At 40.5% G+C, this 19,494-nt stretch overlaps 2 protein-coding genes across 2 annotated transcripts; one reads left to right on the top strand and one right to left on the bottom strand.

Annotated features, from left to right (window-relative positions):
* Positions 1-1,684: 1,684 nt before the first annotated feature.
* Positions 1,685-14,492, bottom strand: ppp2r1bb (protein phosphatase 2, regulatory subunit A, beta b). Its single transcript, XM_037074925.1, has 15 exons — positions 14,336-14,492; positions 13,549-13,639; positions 13,255-13,355; positions 12,426-12,658; positions 12,107-12,254; positions 11,835-11,990; positions 10,097-10,211; positions 9,897-9,967; positions 8,277-8,411; positions 6,746-6,919; positions 6,508-6,568; positions 3,971-4,125; positions 3,656-3,798; positions 3,449-3,540; positions 1,685-3,333 (listed from the first exon to the last, which is right to left on the bottom strand). Exons 1-15 carry the CDS (start codon positions 14,411-14,413, stop codon positions 3,317-3,319), a joined length of 1,770 nt encoding a protein of 589 aa, XP_036930820.1. The 5' UTR covers positions 14,414-14,492; the 3' UTR covers positions 1,685-3,316.
* Positions 14,493-17,228: 2,736 nt separating this feature from the next.
* Positions 17,229-19,193, top strand: med29 (mediator complex subunit 29). Its single transcript, XM_037117558.1, has 4 exons — positions 17,229-17,397; positions 17,525-17,583; positions 17,692-17,776; positions 18,452-19,193. Exons 1-4 carry the CDS (start codon positions 17,260-17,262, stop codon positions 18,677-18,679), a joined length of 510 nt encoding a protein of 169 aa, XP_036973453.1. The 5' UTR covers positions 17,229-17,259; the 3' UTR covers positions 18,680-19,193.
* The last annotated feature ends 301 nt before the right edge of the window (positions 19,194-19,494 follow it).

Below are 19,494 nucleotides of genomic sequence, written 5' to 3'. Positions count from 1 at the left end.
CAACAGAAGCTCCTCCCTGTCACAGAAATCACTGCTCCTGAAACACCGTGTCAGTAGCCCCGCCTTTATTTCTGGGACTTCGGGACATCACACCAGTCACTATGCCAATCATTTCCACAAATTTGGCTCCTTTGGCTGGTAAAAATTGAAAAATTGAATTGCTCTGTTATCTGTGCTGGCCAAGGTGTGTGCAAGCTGACCAATCAGGGAATGGGTATTCAGGGGAGGGGAGTAGTATGAGAATCTGTTTCTGATCTGAATCTGATCTGTTTACTTGAGCACTAATGCATTTACACCAATTTTTATATTACTACAATGATGAACCTGAAAATGAGGATAATACGTCTACCCTGAGGATCCATCTGCATTCACACTAATCGATTTTTATGCCTTCAGGCACATTTAACTGATACTTCAATTCTACTCAGAGAATTTGGGAAATGTAACACACACACACATATACATACATACATACATATACACACACACACAATTCTGGTGTTCTTCAGCAAATGCCAGTCGAGCTCCACGGTGCTGGGCAGTGAGCACAGGACCCACTACAGGACGTCGGGCCCTCAGGCCACCTTCATGAAGTCTGTTCCTGATTGTTTGGGTAGAGACATTCACACCAGTGGCCCTCTGGAGGTCATTCTGTAGGGCACGAGCAGTGCTCAGCCTGTTCCGCCTTGCACAAAGGAGCAGGTATCGGTCTTGCTGATGGCTTGAGGACCTTCTACGGCCCTGTCCAGCTCTCCGAGAATAACCACCAGTCTCCTGAAATCTCCTCCATGTTCTGGAGATTGTGCTGGGAGACACATTAAACCTTCTTGCTGCAGCACGTGTGGATGTGCCATCCTGGAGAAGTTGGACAACCTGTGCAACTTCTGTAGGGTTAAGGAATCACCTCATACTGCCAGTAGAGATAATTACTCAAGCCAAAACCAGCATGAGTGAAAAATCCGGCAAAAAAGAGGTATATATATATATATATATATATATATATATATATATATAAATAAAAATGGTGTCACATTGTGTTGAAAAGTGGTGGGGACAAAAGGTCTAAAATCGGTCCTGAACTTGTGCTATTTTAGTCGATACAGTGGAGCAATCATACGAGATCCAAGTAGATAATTACAGTGCGGCATGATGGTGCATAACAAGGCCATGGCCTCGGCTGTAAAAATATCACAACAATCGTATGATATGAACGTTGCCTGTAAAACTAACAGTCATCAAGCATTATGGGATCTTTTTTTAGTAATATTTTTAACACATTATGCTTCTAAAAGGTTATGGGTACAATACTGGCAATGTCAATGAGTTGAGGGGGGTTCCAACTCTGAATGATTCAAAAAATAATCATTCTACAACCGAAGGGGGCAGAATACCTCCTTAAATCATCTTCTGGTTACAACATAAATACTGGGGTTATAGTTTTACCCTCACTGTTAAAGAATATTTCCTGTTGATCATCGTTTTGATTCAATGATGTAATGCTGTTTATAGGCACTGTATAGTTCACTGGTAATTCAGTGGTACATTCATTGTTGACTGACTAAGTGGTTGTTTTGATATAATAATTTCCTGTTGCTTGTCACCATGTAGCAAATTGCCAATTACACTGACAAGAGGCCCTTGATCTACTTGAGCAGTAAACTGTTATGAAATTAGGCTACACAGGTTCCTTTGTGTTACTTTATTCAGATCAAGATACAGTAGTACAGCATCCCAATTGTGAAGAGAATTCAAAATAAAAATAAAAGCACAGTCTTCTTGATACAGGACAATCAACAATCTAGGTTTATTCAAGAGAACAAAATGAGAGGGGAGGGTGGAAGAGAAGGGAACAGCGGGACTAGTTGAGGGTAAGACAAAAGTTTCTTTTATCAACAGACGATACATTTATTCAACCCGCCCATAACCGCCCCAGCTCCCACCCAATAATAAAACATTATGCAGCCTTACGTACACATGCTCTGTGTCCCCCCCACCCCACTTTCTTTGAAAGCATGCACTTGTTCTCCATCGTGTAGAGAGATTTGCAAGCAGTGAATTGTCGGGTGGTGCTTCATGTTTGCTGACATTATGCTTTTAAATCTCATGTACAGTGGAGGACTTGGACATGGATTGAGGGAAAGCTGGGTGGCTACAGGACATGGCTTAGCCCTGACAGCCATCGGCAATTTTGTTTTAACATCTGAGGACTAAAGTGTCCCTTACAGAAAAAGAACAATGTCTCTTTACAGAACAGGACAGGTGAAAACTGTTTACCCAGGCATACTAAAAGAAAACACCACTGCTTCTCAAAGTCGTTGGCACAAAGATTAAGAGCGATGCCGAGAACATATTGCAGAAAAATCACAACTGACTAAAACTTCCCACCGTAGCACATCAACAAAATCACTAAGGATTTGGAGGAGGGTTAATTATGAGCAACACTTTACGACCGAGCTGGTCCCTGTTACAGTGGGCCGAGGTAATTCATTTGATAGATCAATTCAATCTGTGTTGCTGCACAGAACGAACTGTTCAGAAGGACAGGGCAGTCTGGTGGATAGAGTTGGGAAAAAGGATGCCATTTGAGATTGATTAGTACATGCAATCACTTAGAGTGTTGGTCAGATTACATGCAGTAATGGACACCCTGTTATTTCTTTGTCAGAGTTTGTACAGAACAATCCCGTATAGCATTTAGGTGACGCAGCAGCTTTGGTCTGGTGGGGAAAAGAAAAAAAAAAAAGTCTGAACAGACCTTTCAATCACTTCTCTGGAGAGCCACAACTGAGTCTCCAGGAAGAGAGTGCTACTCAGGATAACACTAACAGCTTGTTGAACCATCTGCTGCTCAGAGTTTGCGTGTAGTTTTAGGAAGAAAGCGCAGCAGCACAGAGAGCTAACGTGGTCCTAGGTAGCAGACACAGACATGTGGTATGCTGCAAAGACTGGCTAAAGCGCAACGTTGGCCAAGGATGTTATAAGGGAGGAATGTGAGAGGGGTTCTGGTTAGCGATGCCTAGCTAGTACAGAAGCACATTAGTCAGCATGCACCACTTAATGCAAATTCATCACACTTTGCCTTGTTAAAAAGCACCCATTTACAGCAAGGGGAAGGTTAAAGAAGAATTCTGTGCTATGCCTGGACATGGTCTACCATTGGACAGTAAACAAAAGGAAAAAAGAAAACAGATAAAACAATTGTTAACAGCTTTCTCTATACATTAACCAGTTGTTCCTGCACATCAATAAATATCTTGTAAAAGTGTTTGCGTTGTTGTTTCGGGTGGTTGCCTGGTTTAGCCATGTTGGGTTGTTTTTATGCTAGGGCCAAAACTGTAAAAAGAAGAGAACAAGAACACAACTTGTTAATGCTTAGGTTTCTAACATGTTAAACACGACTCGCTTCATTTAGTGTTTGTACACAATGACAAAAGATGGAAAACCTTACCACTGATAGCCTCCTGGGCAAAGTACTTGACGTCCATGTCTGTGTCTGTAGACAGCTTCTCCAGCACTGGCTTCACCTCTGCTTGAAGGGCACTTTGGGACAAAGAGAGATGATTGAGGATTATTGAACAAATCATCTATGCTGGTTTATATTTTCACATATTTTGGAGCAAAAACATCCAATATTGAAATTACAGCAACAACATACTTGCTGTCAAGGACGGGGCCGATCTTTTGAAGGGACTTGGCCACATTGAAGCGAACATTGGCCACCTGGTCATTGGACATCTTGAGGACCACTGGTAGCATCTGCTTTGTGGTGATGTCCTGGCCACATGCCTCTGACAAAGCCTGCGATACATCATATGATTGTCAATAATGATGACAACAGAATACTTATAAATACATAACAAACATGTTTTTAAAAAAAGAACCACTATAACTTTAGACAAAAACTGGACAGTAGTACAGGAAAGACACAGCTCCAAAGACTTAAATGAGGGAGCTTATGACGTCAACTCACGTTAATACAGAACAGTGTGGTCATCCTGTGGAGGTAATTGGGGTCGTTGGCCATGCCCAGCACTTTGGGCACGATGGTGTTCTGAGCCCACTCAGCTCCAAACTTCTCCACTAGCTTCATCAGGTTACAGGTGGCGGCTTCACGGATGGCATACACTATAAATTTACATTGACAAAATTCAGTTTGAACAGCATGCTCACATTTAATTTCTTTTCAGGTCCATATGGCAGAGGGGACATTGTGGGCTCAGGTTGAAGCTAAATGTTGCCTACGTTCTCAGTCAATCATTTTGTCATCATGAAGTCTATTACATGTGTCCGCTTTGTTCCATCCCTCCGCACATAATATTCCACTGGGATATTTCAGAACTAAGCTTCAGGCCTGCCTCATGTCATGTACTTGTTCAGATTGTTTTGAATTTTGTCATTTCTCCTTTATTTTTGTTCATCTACTGTGGTTGAGTAGGCCACCTAGTAAAATTATTTAGTTATGTGTCTATTTCCAGTGTGTTTATTGCTGATATTTTGTTGTGGTGTAGATCCCCAATCAGCACAGGGTGTTTTATTTAAAAAAAATAATGACCGGATGGACTATGCCATTTTGCTGTCCAGCTTCCTGTCTGGCTCTAGCTGTTCTGTAGACTGAAACTGCTGTGGTGACCTTATGTCAAAAATAGCTTTGGCGCATATTCTCGACGGAGCAGAATAGAGAGCCGCTTCTGGCATGCTTCTGAAACGTGCCGTGGCGCAGTCGGTGGAAACAAGCATTGCTAACACCGCTGAGATGGGACCAGTGGAAACGAGGGGTTAGGTGTCTTCTATTTATTCCCCCCATTAAAAGGTTGTTAAGACACTTAAGGCAAAACTGCAATAACAAAAAGATAATCCTTTAGTAATCCCACAGCAGGGAAGCAAGCAAGCAGCATAGGGGACAGTGCAACAAGAACCATCAGCAAGAAATAGGGAAATAAACTGATGATATAATAAAACCCCAGATATCAGGGTCTTACTCTGTCATGTTAAAATGATACAAAGATCTGTAACAGAGCTGGAGAGAGAAAGATTCTGGGCTGATTTTTGTAGTCCTCTCTTTCTTTGAAGGGCTTACGTAAGGGTGGCACAGCCCTAACCCCAGCCACACACACACACGGAAACTCACACCAGCAGCATTCCAATGATGTAACCCAGCTGGCCCTTTGTCCTCAATAGCAAGCGTGTGTCTCTAATTGGAAAGCTTGATGTGAAGAAACACTATATACTCTGAGTGAAAACTTTATGCAGAAGGCTGTGTTCTTGGTTATAAAACGAAGCAGTGTGCATTGCGTAGCTCTCTGGGTGCACGACTCTTACATCATTTGATTACAAGTGATTGTCTCACAGAGAAGTTTAAACTTCTGGGTAAAGAGAGGAGTTGAGGGCAAACCCGCTCAGATTTAACTAATATTTTTAACTCCATTAAGTATATAAATCCACAGCTTGAATTACAGGCCATAGCCTACAACAAGAAGCAGGTAAAATATACATACAGCAAGTTTGAGAGTGCAACAGAATAGCTTAACTTTCTCACTACTTGTGTTCAGTACATGGAGTTACAAGTCTGTGAATACGAGGACTTCTCTCTCCATTAGCCTGAACATCAGACCTATTCAAATGGCAGCTCGTGGACTCAATGCGGCCCTTCAATAACCTCTTTCCGACCCTTTGATCATTTTGCTAGTAAGGCATAGTAGCCCATTCGTTAGGGAATTTACATGAATTAAACTGACGACATACTTTTAAAAAAAGATTGATTGTGTCCCACCTGTACCTTAATGTATACATAATGTTTCTTCATAAATTGTGAAAACTATTGAAATTCGACTGATTTTCATTAAAATTCCTCACTTTGCAGGTCAGACATTGGGAATGTAGAACTTGGACCCATTTGCACTTCAACTACTTTTTTCAAAGAACCTGGATTTAAAAAAATGGCCTGCTTTCCATGATGGCAGGGAGCTGCAGATTGCCACATAATTCCCACACCCCAATTTTTTTTCCTCCAATCCTCTGTACACATCAGTCTATTCCATTTAACCACATGCTCTCTTTCTTCTGGTAATAATACAGTATCAGAGTGGTGACACAAGACCTGTCTGGCTGGTGAGAAAGAGAAGAGATGCTGCGAGATATGGAAATCCAAACTTGAATACAAGAAGAGTGACAACTAGTACAACCTTGCTGAAGATTGTAATGGACATAGAGCAGGTGTAGCAGGAGCTCTATGAGAGGTTGTTCAAAAAGACAATTGGGGGTCTTTCAGCAGGATTTTCGTTTGGAAATTGAGTGGTTTTACAGTGTTATAAGGACGTGAACAAAACTAGACAACAAGGGACAGTATTCTGAACTAAATCTGTGCTCAGAATAAATTTGGCACGAACATCAGCAAATGTAAGCATCTCTGTTTACGCAGCAACCTGACATGACACGCATTTTAAGAGTTCACTTTGTTGATATCGCTCATCGCTCCCCGAAAAACTTCATCCACTAAGAGATCCTTACCGTGGTCAATAAGCCAGGCCATACAAAGGGTGTTGAGTTTCTCATCAAAGAATTCCACTCCCTGAGAAAATATGAACACAGTGTGATCAGAGCACCTCCTGGATGTCTACATTCATACCTGATTAATGCTTTGTCTGCCCATTTCTTATATAGCTGGTGTTATGCATGGAACTAATTAGAGACCTTTACAACATATTTTTTATGGGTTTCAGCTGTGTTCCTAGACTCCATGACTCACCAGCTGTCCTGCCAACAGGGGCATGTACTCTATGATGGCGAGGCGGACCCTCCACTTCGCGTCCTCTGCCAGCTCCACAATGGCCGGCAGGAGTGACTGGGAAAGCTGACGGATGCCAATCACCTCGTTCACACAGTCTAGGTTGGAGATGATGTTGAGACGCACCTCGGGGCACTGGGACAGAGAATTTATTAAGGTGGACAAGTTCAGCTTATGGCTGCATGTTTCCTTCATCACAACAAAGTCTTATGAGAAAGATCATTTATCACATAAACCTCAATGTTTAAAGTTATCAATGTTTGTTTAACCTTATATCTAACAGCTATAACGCTGATTTTTACTCTCCCCAAAAAGGGAAAAGTTCTTGGCTGTGGCCATGCCAAGCCACTTCTGTCACTCCAAACAAAATAGACTTACAAGTAAGTGTGATCCAGAATTGTAATAACCCCAAGCCTCAAATGGAAGTCTGCTTTTGGTCTGATTTGGACAGGATATTAACAAATGGAACAGCTAATCACAACTTTCCATCCACATATTACATATATCATACTGCACAATGACTCAACACTTTGTCAGGTTTGTTAACTAAATAGGAGTGTAGTAGCAGTGACAATCAGAAACAGTTCAGCTATATTAATGTTCTCCATTTTGCTCCATTTTACACTGTCCTCAGACAGATGCACTTTGAATTATTGAAATTAGCGAGTCAAAGCTGTCAGTTTGGACTGTAATCTAATTAGACACTCTTGGTCTTGTGTTTGTGCTGCAAGGAAATGGGGCCATCTTTAAATAGGACTGAGGAAAGCTGTGGAAGAACTGACAGCCCCAAGCTGTCCAAAACATTCATATACCTTTGTGTCCAACCTGCCAAAACTCATGTTCTGATCTCAAGATGCAAATTATTGTCATGGAAATCAAATGTATTTGTTGTTCCAGACAAACCTGTTATCTTACAGATTGTGCAATGATATAAACTAAAAATCCAGCCCAATGAAACTTCATGTAGACAAACTGCTCTACAATTTGTTAACTGCAATAAGTACCTCCAATACCAGCTCCACAAAAGTAATTGAAATAACTGGCAGACTGATGAAAGGTTGTGTCCAATTTCATTATAAAACTATAACTATCTGTGCTACGTGTGCAGCTGGAACTGTGGCCTTGCTCAACCTACTTTAACCAGTAAACATCTACAATTACTACACTACATACAATCAAAATGTATCAAGCAATAACTGAGTTACGTGCACAGCGTCCAGCTTTTCATTATGCTTCCCTCTAGACACAGCAATTCAGTCTTGTAATTATAAGGTCTCAGTCTGGCTGCCAAATGCTTGAATCATCTTCTTACCCAGCCAGGTAAATCTGGTGGCTGCGACTAAGTGGCCTTGACCTGACCAAAAAGTCGGTCAAACTCAGATGCCTCACTGGACACTTTTGCTGTTAATGTTACTGTGCTGACTTAAGGATTATCAAAGCCGGCTGAGTCATATAAAAAAAATTTACAATTTCAAGTCCACATTTCCTTTACCTCGTCCTTGAGCTGAGCCAGGAAGAGAGGCAGCAAGTGCTCTATTGTGTTGTCCTTGCCCAGGATGGTTGAAAGGCCCATAATGACCGAGGCCAGAGCTGACTTCACATGCTGGTTGGTGTCTGAAACAAGTTCCTGGAGACAGAGAGATCAGCACAAACAAATCATTAAGACAGAAAGTACGTAAACAAACATTGAGACTACTGCTATGGGCCATATTCACTACACACAAGTCGATTATAGCCTCCCTCTCTGTAAATACACAGCAAAATGGAGTTAATACCAGTGCAGACAACAGTCACTGCAGTTATTACTGATGGTGGAGTGACTTAAGTATGATGTAGACAGAAACAGAAAAGGTATGTTATAAACAAGGTACACAGAAATGGCATATTTGATTATGTCAAACCAAATTCACATTGGAAGTGTATGGTAGAAATCCCCTCCCACCCCCAAACAAATGTAAGCACAAGCAGATCAGCACAATGTAATGGGACCTTTGTTCTGAGCTATTGTCTCATGACGCTTTTACAGCTTTGTAAGGTTGTGTCAGTTTGTTGCTACCTGTATAGCTTTGCCCCACTGTTGATAGGATAAGCAGAATTATTATTTATCACACTGATCTGTGTCTTTTACAAACAATTGTCCATAGATCCAGGAATTGTTCTGCCTCTATCATTAGTGAATGATAACAAGAATCACCTGCCTATGATATAAGAATTTTTAATCAGCTACACTATGACTGAACTAAATGTAGAATAAAAATACAACAGTGCCACCTGCTGTTCACAATCAGGCTAACACTAGCAGACAGACAATGTCCTGTCTTTTATAACCGCCCAACAGACATGCCCCCTTAATAACCTTTGATGGTTGGGGTTATGTAAACTGTTGTAGTCTAACCATATCTCCTTTTTTAAGTGTGTGTATGTGAATGCTGTGTGCTTGAATGGGTTTTATTGTTTACTCCCACCAAGAGCACCAAAGCAAACACATAATCACCAATCTACAGAAGTGGAAATACTTCTATTCCTGAAAATTCAGCAATCTGCTGATCCATCCAAGATCTTTTTATGGGATTTTTGCTACAGCTTGGTTCTCATTTTCACAGTTTTTGCCAGTTTTAACATTCTACTCGACTGCTAAAATCTGGGGAGGATCTGGGTAAACAGCTTGTAATCAAACCACCAGTAAGCACAGTTGGAAAAGAAAATGCTAGCCTCTAGTGTGAAAATGAATCAAAACAGCATGCTGTAAATGTGTGTTCAATTTTACAGACTTTAACCTGCTGCACCCATTTATAAATGCTGTTTAGACAGAGTGGCTCATCACATTCAATCAGCAACTGAGTTGTAAACAAAATATTATTATCAAAAGGAATGATGGCCTCCATTACAAAAATAAGACCCAGGTTGTAAAAGCAAACCACCTTCAATTTAATCAGACATCACAACACCACATATCTGCGTCAATGCTTTAGCGAAGACTATAAAAAGATTTGCCTTTAGTCATTTTTCATGCTTAGTAACTCATAGCAGATCAAAGAGTTTTTTGTTCAACCGAGAAGCGAGGCACCAAAGAAATATCACAAAGTGGCAGACAGAAAGGTTTATTTTTTACCTTGACGCAGGGCAGAATGTGAGTCATGATGATTTGCTCACGACTGTCCTCTGGGAGATTCTCACAGAATTCTAATGAAAAGAAGGAAAATGACAATGTCAATAAAATATGACAGACTAGACAAGAAATTCAAACAAGATGTTCAATTAATCCTTTTCTGGAGTCTCTCTCATTACAGTTTAATTTAATTATGTACCAACCTTTGACTTTGTTGGCAGCAGCGGCACGGACCTCAGCTTCACAGTCCTTCAAGAGATTCTGAAAGGCTGGGACCAGGTCGTTCTTGGTGATCTCTGGTCCCACTGCTTTCTGAAGCTGCATTCAGAGAGAAATAAACGTGTGAAAATTCAGAAAAAGTTATGGGGACTATATCAATATAAAAAGAAAGTGTGGATTTTAGAATAAAAAGGAGGTAAACAAAGATATAGTGACTGATCAAACAACTTTGATAACGAAAAAATGTCAGATTTTTTTTAACCCAGTAATTTAACCTATAATTTGTTAGAATTATTTTATGTATAAAAACAATACTGAAAAGTTTTGACAGGGGTGTGTGGTGGGGCCAATTACAAAAAATTATATACAATTCCTATCTGACCAGAGGTTTTTTTTTTTTTCAAATCAAATTTTCAAAGTGCGAGCTGGAAAACTGGCTCAGACAACAACTGCACAATAAGACTGCTACTAACCCACTTCATGGCTTTCACATGCAAAACTCCTGAATGCATAACAGCAGCCTGGTTAGGCCTTCTGCATATGAGAGACCAAATTAAGTATGCTGTGGGTTACTGTGTCATATGAAAATAATGTAAACTGTCATGATGAGATAGAGGTTCAACGAGCCACCCATGTCTTCATCACTGAATCAAAAATAATGTTTTTATTTCTTCTTCACACTAGCTCCATCTAAAAAGGAGTGGTTGAGGGGGAGGAGTGGTTGAGCTTGAGTGGAGTATGTGGCTGCATTTTTACATTTTTAAGTTTGTCTAAACTCCCTGGCTGTTCAAAATTTCTTCTTTTCAAAAAATTGCAGTGAAAATACCATCATATCACTGGATCCAATTTATAGAGATGGTTAGGGAAATGATTTGCCAAGTAGAGCACAAGATTACATAAGAATCAATTAATAAAACTCAGTCAACAACTGCAAAACTGTGTTATTTACATGTTGCACGGTAACTTTTAAGATAGCCACCTATTAATTCAAGATTCACATTGCTTTTGTTGAGGGTTAAAGAGACTTGTGAGATGCTGCATGCAGTCGAGACATGATGCAACTCCCACATGAAAAATCTTTTTCATAGACGACTGTTGTGTGACCACCAATGCTAAACCAATGAACTATATTCCAAACAATCTGGGCCAAATAAATCCAACAGTCAGTTTTCCTTAGGTCACAAACCTATTCCAATCAGCCATTATCTTAATAAAAGGAACACAACAAATAACAAAGAAGTGAAATCTGCCAAAGATGAAGCACCAGCACATTGAAAGTACTTGCTGCAGAATGACCCATCTTGAATGGGGCAAATAAAACGGGGCAATATTTTAAGTGCTACAAAGGATCCATTTCATTGATCCTCAGAATAAGCACTGATTTAAGAATAGGTCAGCGATCTTCAACAAGAGATGTAAACACAGAATTTGAGCTCTGGTCACAGATACATTGTGTTGTGTTAAGTTTAACAAAAATACCACAACAATTATTTAACAGAATGCACTGACCACCTTTATAAGAATTGGTATTGTATTGTGTCATTTAACGGAAAGAAAAATGCACAGACTTTTCAATCAACACTGTTTGATTTGAATTGTTTTTCACGAACTGGACAACTTCAAGGCAGTTCTAAATGTGATGTGATTCTCAACTGTTTTTTTGTGACCTACGCAATGAACCAAGAATACAAGGGGAATAAAATAAGGAATGTGTCTGCTAACCTCAGAGAACTTATCAGCCACCATGTAGCGGACCCTCCAGGATTTGTCTTCTGCAGCCTGGCGCAGGGTTGGCATTACCAGAGTCTCCAGGTCCTCCTGAGGCAGCAGGGTGGCAATGCTGACACAAGCTTCCACTGCAAGCAGCCGCACTGAGTCCTGATGGAGAAAGGTACTGGGAATTAGTTTCACAACCAAATACACTGAAAAGGGAGTGTAGATCCCAGAATGCAACTGCAGTTTAAACCGAGAAGAAGGAAGATGACTGCACTTACCTGCTCATCAGAGGCCAGAGCAGTGAAGAGGGAAATGATGTCACTTTTTACATAATCCAGCTCCAAGACTTTGGCAAACTCCCCTAGTTTAGATGCTGCAGCTCGACGCACCATGGGAGTGTCATCTGAGCACAGGGTGCGAAAATGCCTAGAAACAATCACACAAAGCCATTCAATTCAATTACAAATCCTGACTGTGGGACCAAATTTGGATAAATCAATCACCTCAAGTCTGCACTGAATGATAGGCCTAAAGTCATGTAAAACATAATGTACAAAACTGAAAAAAAAGGATTAAATAAACATGCATTTCCCTTACTGGCGGATCTCAGCCTTGACAGTGCTGGAGACACGAGGATAACAAACGCTAAAGAGGCCACAGGCAGATGTGCGAGAGGTGAACCAGTCACCACTGGCCAACCGCTTGACCAAAGGCTCAAAATGGACCTCCAGGTCAACTGGAGAGTGCTCCTGAGAGATCTTCCGCAGGGACTCCACTGCTTTATCTCTGACTACTGTCTCCTCCACTGTGGCAAGGCTTTCCAGAGGAGGCTGTGTGTCGAAAAGAAATCAGGTCAGATAGGGTAATGGTCAACCAACCAGTCACAAATGGACATTATAACATGCTGTTTTCTTGAAGTTTATATGTAAAGGTAGAGGGAAATATCAAATGTTTACACTCTTCCTTGACAATGTTATAATGTCCCTTAGTAATGTCTATATAAAATAACAAATAGGCAATGTTTACACTGTATGACTAATTTCAGAATTTTCTATTTTCAAACATAATACAGCATGTTTGTGATTTTCAAACCAACAAATCCCCAGAGGAGACCAAAACCAAGAATTCATTCATACCAAAAAACAAGTAGTTTCTGTGGGGTCACAGCCTGGCCTACAGCTTAATCCCCTGTTCTATCAAACTCTGTTATCAGCCTACAATTACTTTAAAAAAAAAAAAAGTGTCTGTATCCTGCACTCTAACCTTGCATCATGTAATATACATTATTTGCAATGTAATGGCATTGTGCCATGTTTGTAAACAGATTTCTCAAATGACTTCCAAGACTGTCTGTTTCTACCTCAAAGCAGGTTTACACTTGTCCATTACTAAGCATATATTTAAGACAAGCTCTGCTGTGACTTACCAAGAGACAGTGAACGTACTCTGGTCCTCCCACCAACATAGTGAAATTGCCGAGCTGTTCAGCCAAGGCCAAGAGCACCTCATCTTCATCATAGATGGTGTCTAAGGGATTAAAGAAAGACTAATCAGGGCTGAAAATGTAGCATCAAATCTGGCAGACATTCGAACAGTTTGGGCTGGAATAAAGTACAACACATTTACCGTTTATCCATGTGACTTGTCAATAAGACTGAGGTCATAACTGCTGTGTCAAACATCCACTGATTTTAGAAGGTGAAATGGGTGACTTTATTACCTGTGAGGAAAGGAAGGAGTTCAGTGCGAGTCCTCTCAACACCAAGGGCCAGGGCTATGGTGGACAGCTTCTTGATGCTGTTCAGCCGCAGCTGCACACAAAATGAACATACTTTAGTGAGGCGTTGACAATAAAGTGTTAGCACATGTAACAACCAGCGGCAATGATTCACCGTTTAGCCTAGGTTTAAAGAAAGCAGTTAACCCAGGCGGGGTGTAGTAGTTTCTGTCGATATCTTGGGCACGGATCGTGTCCTCTCATTAGGTAGCTAACTAAAGAGTCATACAGCATCTCTACTAAGGAAGATAGCTGAATCGATATTCTATTATCACATTAAATGACTAGGAATACACTGGATAACAACACTGAGCTGTACCTAATGCGGCCTTGAACGCCCTGCTGCTGTGATTGCTAACTTTAACGTTTAGCTAGCATTACGAGGGCCACCAACGCCATGTTAGCGCAAGCGGCTAAATCAATGACCTGGTTAGCTTGCCTTATTTACTTTGAACAACTCGGCATTTCGGTTGATATGCCGACTGAAAATTACACTAAGCGTTAGTGCAGTTTAACACTGAAAGTCGAAAATAGCGAATGCAACCCAGCTACACTGGCAGGCAGGGTGCGCCCGGCAGAAAATTCCTGAAAGGCCTTAACCGGGAAACGTTAGCTAGCATGTATGCTAGTTAGCCAGTTGATAATCAGATGTACCGATAAAACGCGTGAAAATGACTTCAATTCGCCGGACAATATAGATGACGATAGAAGTCGAAATAAGAGTTACTACCTGAACATCCTCATTTCGCAATTCATCAATGAGAACGGCGATAGGGTAGAGAGAGTCGTCTCCATCAGCTCCTGCCATTTTGGATTCTGTTGCAGTTATCGAATGGCGCTGTTGTGCTGCACTACGGGGTTTCTGCTAGAGAAGAGCGTCAGCAGGGCCCTCCCTCCTCCACTGCTGCCTTCAAGACAGCAGCACAACAAAACAACAACAACACTAAATGAAATAATTAATGAAAAACAAAGTTACCTATAAGAAAACAACAACAATAAAAAAGTGAATAGTATAATAACATTACTCTACATGTCAAAGTAGCCAAATCTGTATTACAATCCCAGTCCTGAAAGGTTTCTTCATATTTTATCATCAAAATATCTGCACCACAAATAGGAAATTTGTCATTAGGCCTCAAAGAACTCAAAGATAGTTTTGTTTCTTAAATCCTTATGATTTAAAATTACACTACACTCTTTACTGCATCCTGTGTCTGTAATCTCTCTTGTCAAAAATAAATGACTAAATAAATAAAACAGCTATTAACAGATACAGTTGTCAATGAAAACAAAAGGCGCTTTTTTATTCATATGTTATCAAGTCATGTAATCAAGTTACATTACTTTAATATTGTAATTGGGTGAATTCAGGTAATTGGACAACTTAGCTTATGTACTTTTACCATAAAATTTATAGAAATTAAATGTAAATGATGACTTCATGGGGGTGATGTCACAGAAAGGGGCAGGGCACTTGTACATATTATGTATATAAATCTCACAATCAGACCCATGAAATATTCAACACTTTTACAGTAATTATACTTCCTAGACTACTTGTATGCATAATAAGAAGTACTTCATATTATGCATTCGCAAATAATTACTGTAAAAGTATGGTATATTTTATGGGTCTGATTGTGAGACTGCAGTCTGCCCCAAATTCACTCCCTGAAGCTCTTCAAAAGTGCATTTGTGCACTGGAAAAAAGGTGCAGTTGATTTGACCAAGCGAAGGCGAACCACGGCTGGCTTGACCACAGTGAAAGTTTCGCCCAGTCAGGATTGTAAATAGTGTAATATTTTTTTGACCACACTGTTCTGTTGGCCCACAGCGGTCTGGAGCTATTTCTCTGTAATGTTCTGGGTTTGAAGCTCATGTGTATAATTCCTCACATCATCTTCCTCTCTCTGTCCTCTCATTAGAAGCTGTCGCCCTCCACTGACCACTGTTCAATGAAGCTTGATGCTAGTAGAACATATAAATGGTTTTGTAAAAAAACATCCACACCAGTGACAACATGTCTGGCTCCTGTCTACATTGTGTAGCTCTACACAGGTGCAGCAGTTTGGTGTTATGAGCGCGACAACAGTGTGTTTGTTCTTCCTCTCTGTGTTTATTGGCCGCACACAATATTTAAGGCGCATGCCAGCCACCATGTACTGTGTGTAGATGCTGCACTTGTTCAGTCAATGAAAGCAACAGCAGTAACTCCTCTGTGAGCCACTAGAGGGAAACCTTACACCTGATACTGATGATGAATCTGGTGTCAGCTGTCATTAAAGGAACAGTTCATGATCAGAATGTCAACATACAGGAGGCTTTCATGGACTGACTGATGTCACATGACTGACTGACAGGTTTTGAATACAGAACAATAAACTAAATTAAAGCTTGATTAAAATAATTTTGACATTATTTACATTATTACTCAGTGACAGAATTAACAACACATCAATCACGTGTGAAAATGCTCATAAAATGACAGTTTGCTCTTTAAGATACCAAATCAACATTTTTAGAATATACAGTTAAAACATGAACACAGTTTATATCCATAAACATCAACTTTTCTCTGTGAAGAAAAATATTAAACATATATGAAACATAAAAGTCAGACAGCTCCATTTGTGATCATAGAACCTGAGTCACAACACACATTGTTCAATCAGAGCCTCCACAGTGACACAAATGAAGAAAACACTGGGAGACTTATCATGGGAAGGTGATTGTGAGCTGCTAAGTAGTGAATTTGAGAGGAATAAGAGGAGATTATAATTTTGACTCTAATCTGTTTTTACATCCATGAAGACTCGTGTCCAATCACAGCAGCTGAGAGGCGACACTGAAGCGTTGGTTCAAAAAGTTAAAGTTCAGATGCAGAACTTTTCACTTGAACCATCACAACAGAGTTCTCATAGTCCGTCGGCAGAGCCTTCAGCTTTCTCATATTTCACATTCTTCCAAACAAAACAGACAGCGATCCTGACTAATATAAGAACCATCACAGCTGCTTGCAGACCACAGATGAGCAGGGACTGATCTGTTCAGATAAAGAGACACAAATCAGGAGTGGATCTTGACTTCAGTGCCATGGGTCATCTCTGCTGGAGGAAACAACAGTTTGATTAGTGTGGGTGATGTTAGTGGAGAGTTTTGGACACTATGATGTTACTCTTCTTGCCCTCAGTGGTCGAGGTCGAGCTGTTGTTGACTGAACACACAGGGCGTTACTGGCTTCAAGTTTTCTTTTTATGTATGTAAAAGGAAAAGCACAGGGGTGCACAAGCACACACTGACAGTATTGTGTACAAGCTGAGTCTATCAATCCCAAGTGGAAGAATGTATACTGCAGAAAACACACATAGCAAATCATAAAAAATATACAATAAGAAAGTGACATAAACGCATTTTACAGAGTTCCCAACATGCATGCACATATATGCAATGGGACTGTACCATATACGTGGGTAAAGAAACGGGGTATTAAGTGAGAATGTGGTATGTGCTGGTCAGTGTTACAGAAAGAGGGCAGTGATTGTGTAATTGTTCAATTCTGAAAGCAATCTATTTGAAGAAAAGCTTTTATTTTGAAAAGTGACGAAGCGGCTATTTTACGCTTCATCCGGCTTGTGTGAGTCGAAGCCGGTCAAGATGGCGTCTCAACAGCAGCAGGCTGGTGGACCGATGTCTCAGCCCGGATTACAACAGCAACAACTGAGTCAACAGCAAGACTTCGATCCGGTGCATAGATTCAAGATGCTCATTCCCCAGCTGAAGGAGAGTCTCCAGGTAACTATCGACAATTGGCCGTAACAGCTGGTAACGACAACAAAAGTCTAAATACTGTAGTTTCATAAATACATGACACGACTGTTCTTACCCATATTAAACGTATCTCTTTTGTTTATATGTCCAGAACCTGATGAAGATTGCGTCCCTGAATTTGGCCCATAACACGTCAATTGACAACGGCATGTAAGTTGCCACGTTGGGGGTGGGGGGGTGAGAGTAGACATGTCTGTCAGTCTGGTCTCTGTGTTTTTTTTGTTTGTTGTAACGAGCCTGTTGTGTTTTCTGGTTTAGCAAAAGCAGCGACGCCTCTGTTCAGCGCTTTGACAAAAGCTTAGAGGAATTTTATGCCCTCTGTGATCAATTGGAGCTGTGTTTGGTAAGACTCAAACACAATGCACACACATCACCAATATGTTGTTTGGCAACCATCATTTTATTTGATCCTTTTAGCAACAAAATCCGATTTTAACGGATTTAAATTCTCTTCGTTCATTTTTAATCAAAAAGTTCCAAAATTTAATTTCTCTGCCTCTGTGACATAATTAAAGTCACACTTAACATTTATTAGATGGAGGACTGAATGACCATCCTGTAAGGAATTGGCAACCCACCTCACAAGAGGCATTAACATGATACCTAGCTTTTTATTTTTATCTAATTTATTTTATTTGTAGAGGGACCATGTACAACATTATACACAGATGTCACCATTTGATGCAGAGTACAAAAGCTCATTTACACCTGCAGTCTCTTGTCAGGTCATAATTGAAACTGACACACATAGTTTACTTTATCTAGGCAGGTTTGTCAACTATTGAAAAGTGCAGTGGAGCGGAGCATTATTATAACAACTGTATTGACTAAAATCATGCACACAGCAGCCATAACACACCCTGACTTCTGCATCAACATAATATTGGAAAAAAGGTGAAATAGTTACTTTTGATATATTGTATCAGCATCGGTTTGAATCAACCTACTTCTGTCCTGTAGTTTCTTCTTGACACATATTCTATCTACATGTAAAATCTCCTGTTTCTTCCCTGTACAGCGGCTGGCGTACGAGTGCCTCTCCCAGAGCATTGACAGTGCCAAACATTCACCCAACTTGGTCCCGACAGCCACCAAGCCAGACACGGTGCAGACAGAGTCCATGTCTTACGCCCAGTACCTCGGCATGATCAAGTCTCAGATTTCCTGCGCCAAAGACATCCACAACGCTTTGCTGGAGTGCTCCAAGAAGATCGCTGGAAAGGGACAGCCTCAAGGAATCATGTAGACCTGGACCCTGACTATCCCAACTCTCCATGCGTCTGGTGACTTTTCAGAAACATGATGGATGGATTTAATATTTGGGGCTGTCCAATATTCAGAACTCAGTTTCCCCCCCCCTGTATATTTGGTTAAGATTTTTTTTAAGTAAGTTGTTTTGTATGAATGCTATGTAAATATTCCTGTCATGTTATGAGATGACCAGCAGGTGGTGGCAGAGTTGTAACCACCAACTCAAAATTCTCAAATCTTTTGTAGCTTATTTGTACTGATTATTAAAACCTTTCTACTGAACCTTTTCTCATTATTCAGGATGCACAAAGGAACATGTGTCCATTAATAAGATCTTCAGCTGATGATGAGGATTTAATGTTAGAGCATGATTCATAAAGAGAAAAAAATATTTGCTCAACTGTGCATGCGAATTAACACAGTTTAACTGTACCATGTAATCTATTTTGTCTGCAGTAAAGTACATAAGACTTAACACTCGAAGGGATAAAACGGAGGAAAATGTCAGACCCAGGATTTACAGGGAGGATAGTATAAAGGGTTTTTTTCAATAAAAGTGGCAACCGCATTGTGTAATAGCTGATCTCTTTGTCCTTGGAGGTTCCTGCAAAACAAGATTCTTTGTTGACTCCTATTGAAGCAGTAGTGTTGATTTAGTGGGGCAACAACAGCAGCCTGGAAACACCCTGGGGAATTTAAAGAGTAGATTTTTGGGGGGACTGGAGGAGAAATTGCCATCTATCATGGCCACTGATTTCCAGGGTTTTAGTGAGCGTTATTAGGGCCTGAGCAGGTCTCTACCAACTGATC

This window comes from Acanthopagrus latus, chromosome 2 (genome assembly GCF_904848185.1).
Source record: "Acanthopagrus latus isolate v.2019 chromosome 2, fAcaLat1.1, whole genome shotgun sequence".
Taxonomy (NCBI): domain Eukaryota; kingdom Metazoa; phylum Chordata; class Actinopteri; order Spariformes; family Sparidae; genus Acanthopagrus; species Acanthopagrus latus.
The sequence above is the reverse complement of the archived record's forward strand: the minus strand, read 5'-3'. Positions and strand labels throughout refer to the sequence as shown.

Coding starts and splice junctions, on each gene's coding strand:
- ppp2r1bb (XM_037074925.1), bottom strand. CDS start 14,413: ATGGCAGGAGCTGATGGAGACGACTCTCTCTACCCTATCGCCGTTCTC. Junction 11,991..12,106: donor CTCTGGCCTCTGATGAGCAG/GTAAGTGCAGTC, acceptor TTTCTCCATCAG/GACTCAGTGCGGCTGCTTGC. Junction 6,569..6,745: donor CCCTGTTGGCAGGACAGCTG/GTGAGTCATGGA, acceptor ATATTTTCTCAG/GGAGTGGAATTCTTTGATGA.
- med29 (XM_037117558.1), top strand. CDS start 17,260: ATGGCGTCTCAACAGCAGCAGGCTGGTGGACCGATGTCTCAGCCCGGA. Junction 17,398..17,524: donor AGCTGAAGGAGAGTCTCCAG/GTAACTATCGAC, acceptor TTATATGTCCAG/AACCTGATGAAGATTGCGTC. Junction 17,777..18,451: donor ATCAATTGGAGCTGTGTTTG/GTAAGACTCAAA, acceptor TTCCCTGTACAG/CGGCTGGCGTACGAGTGCCT.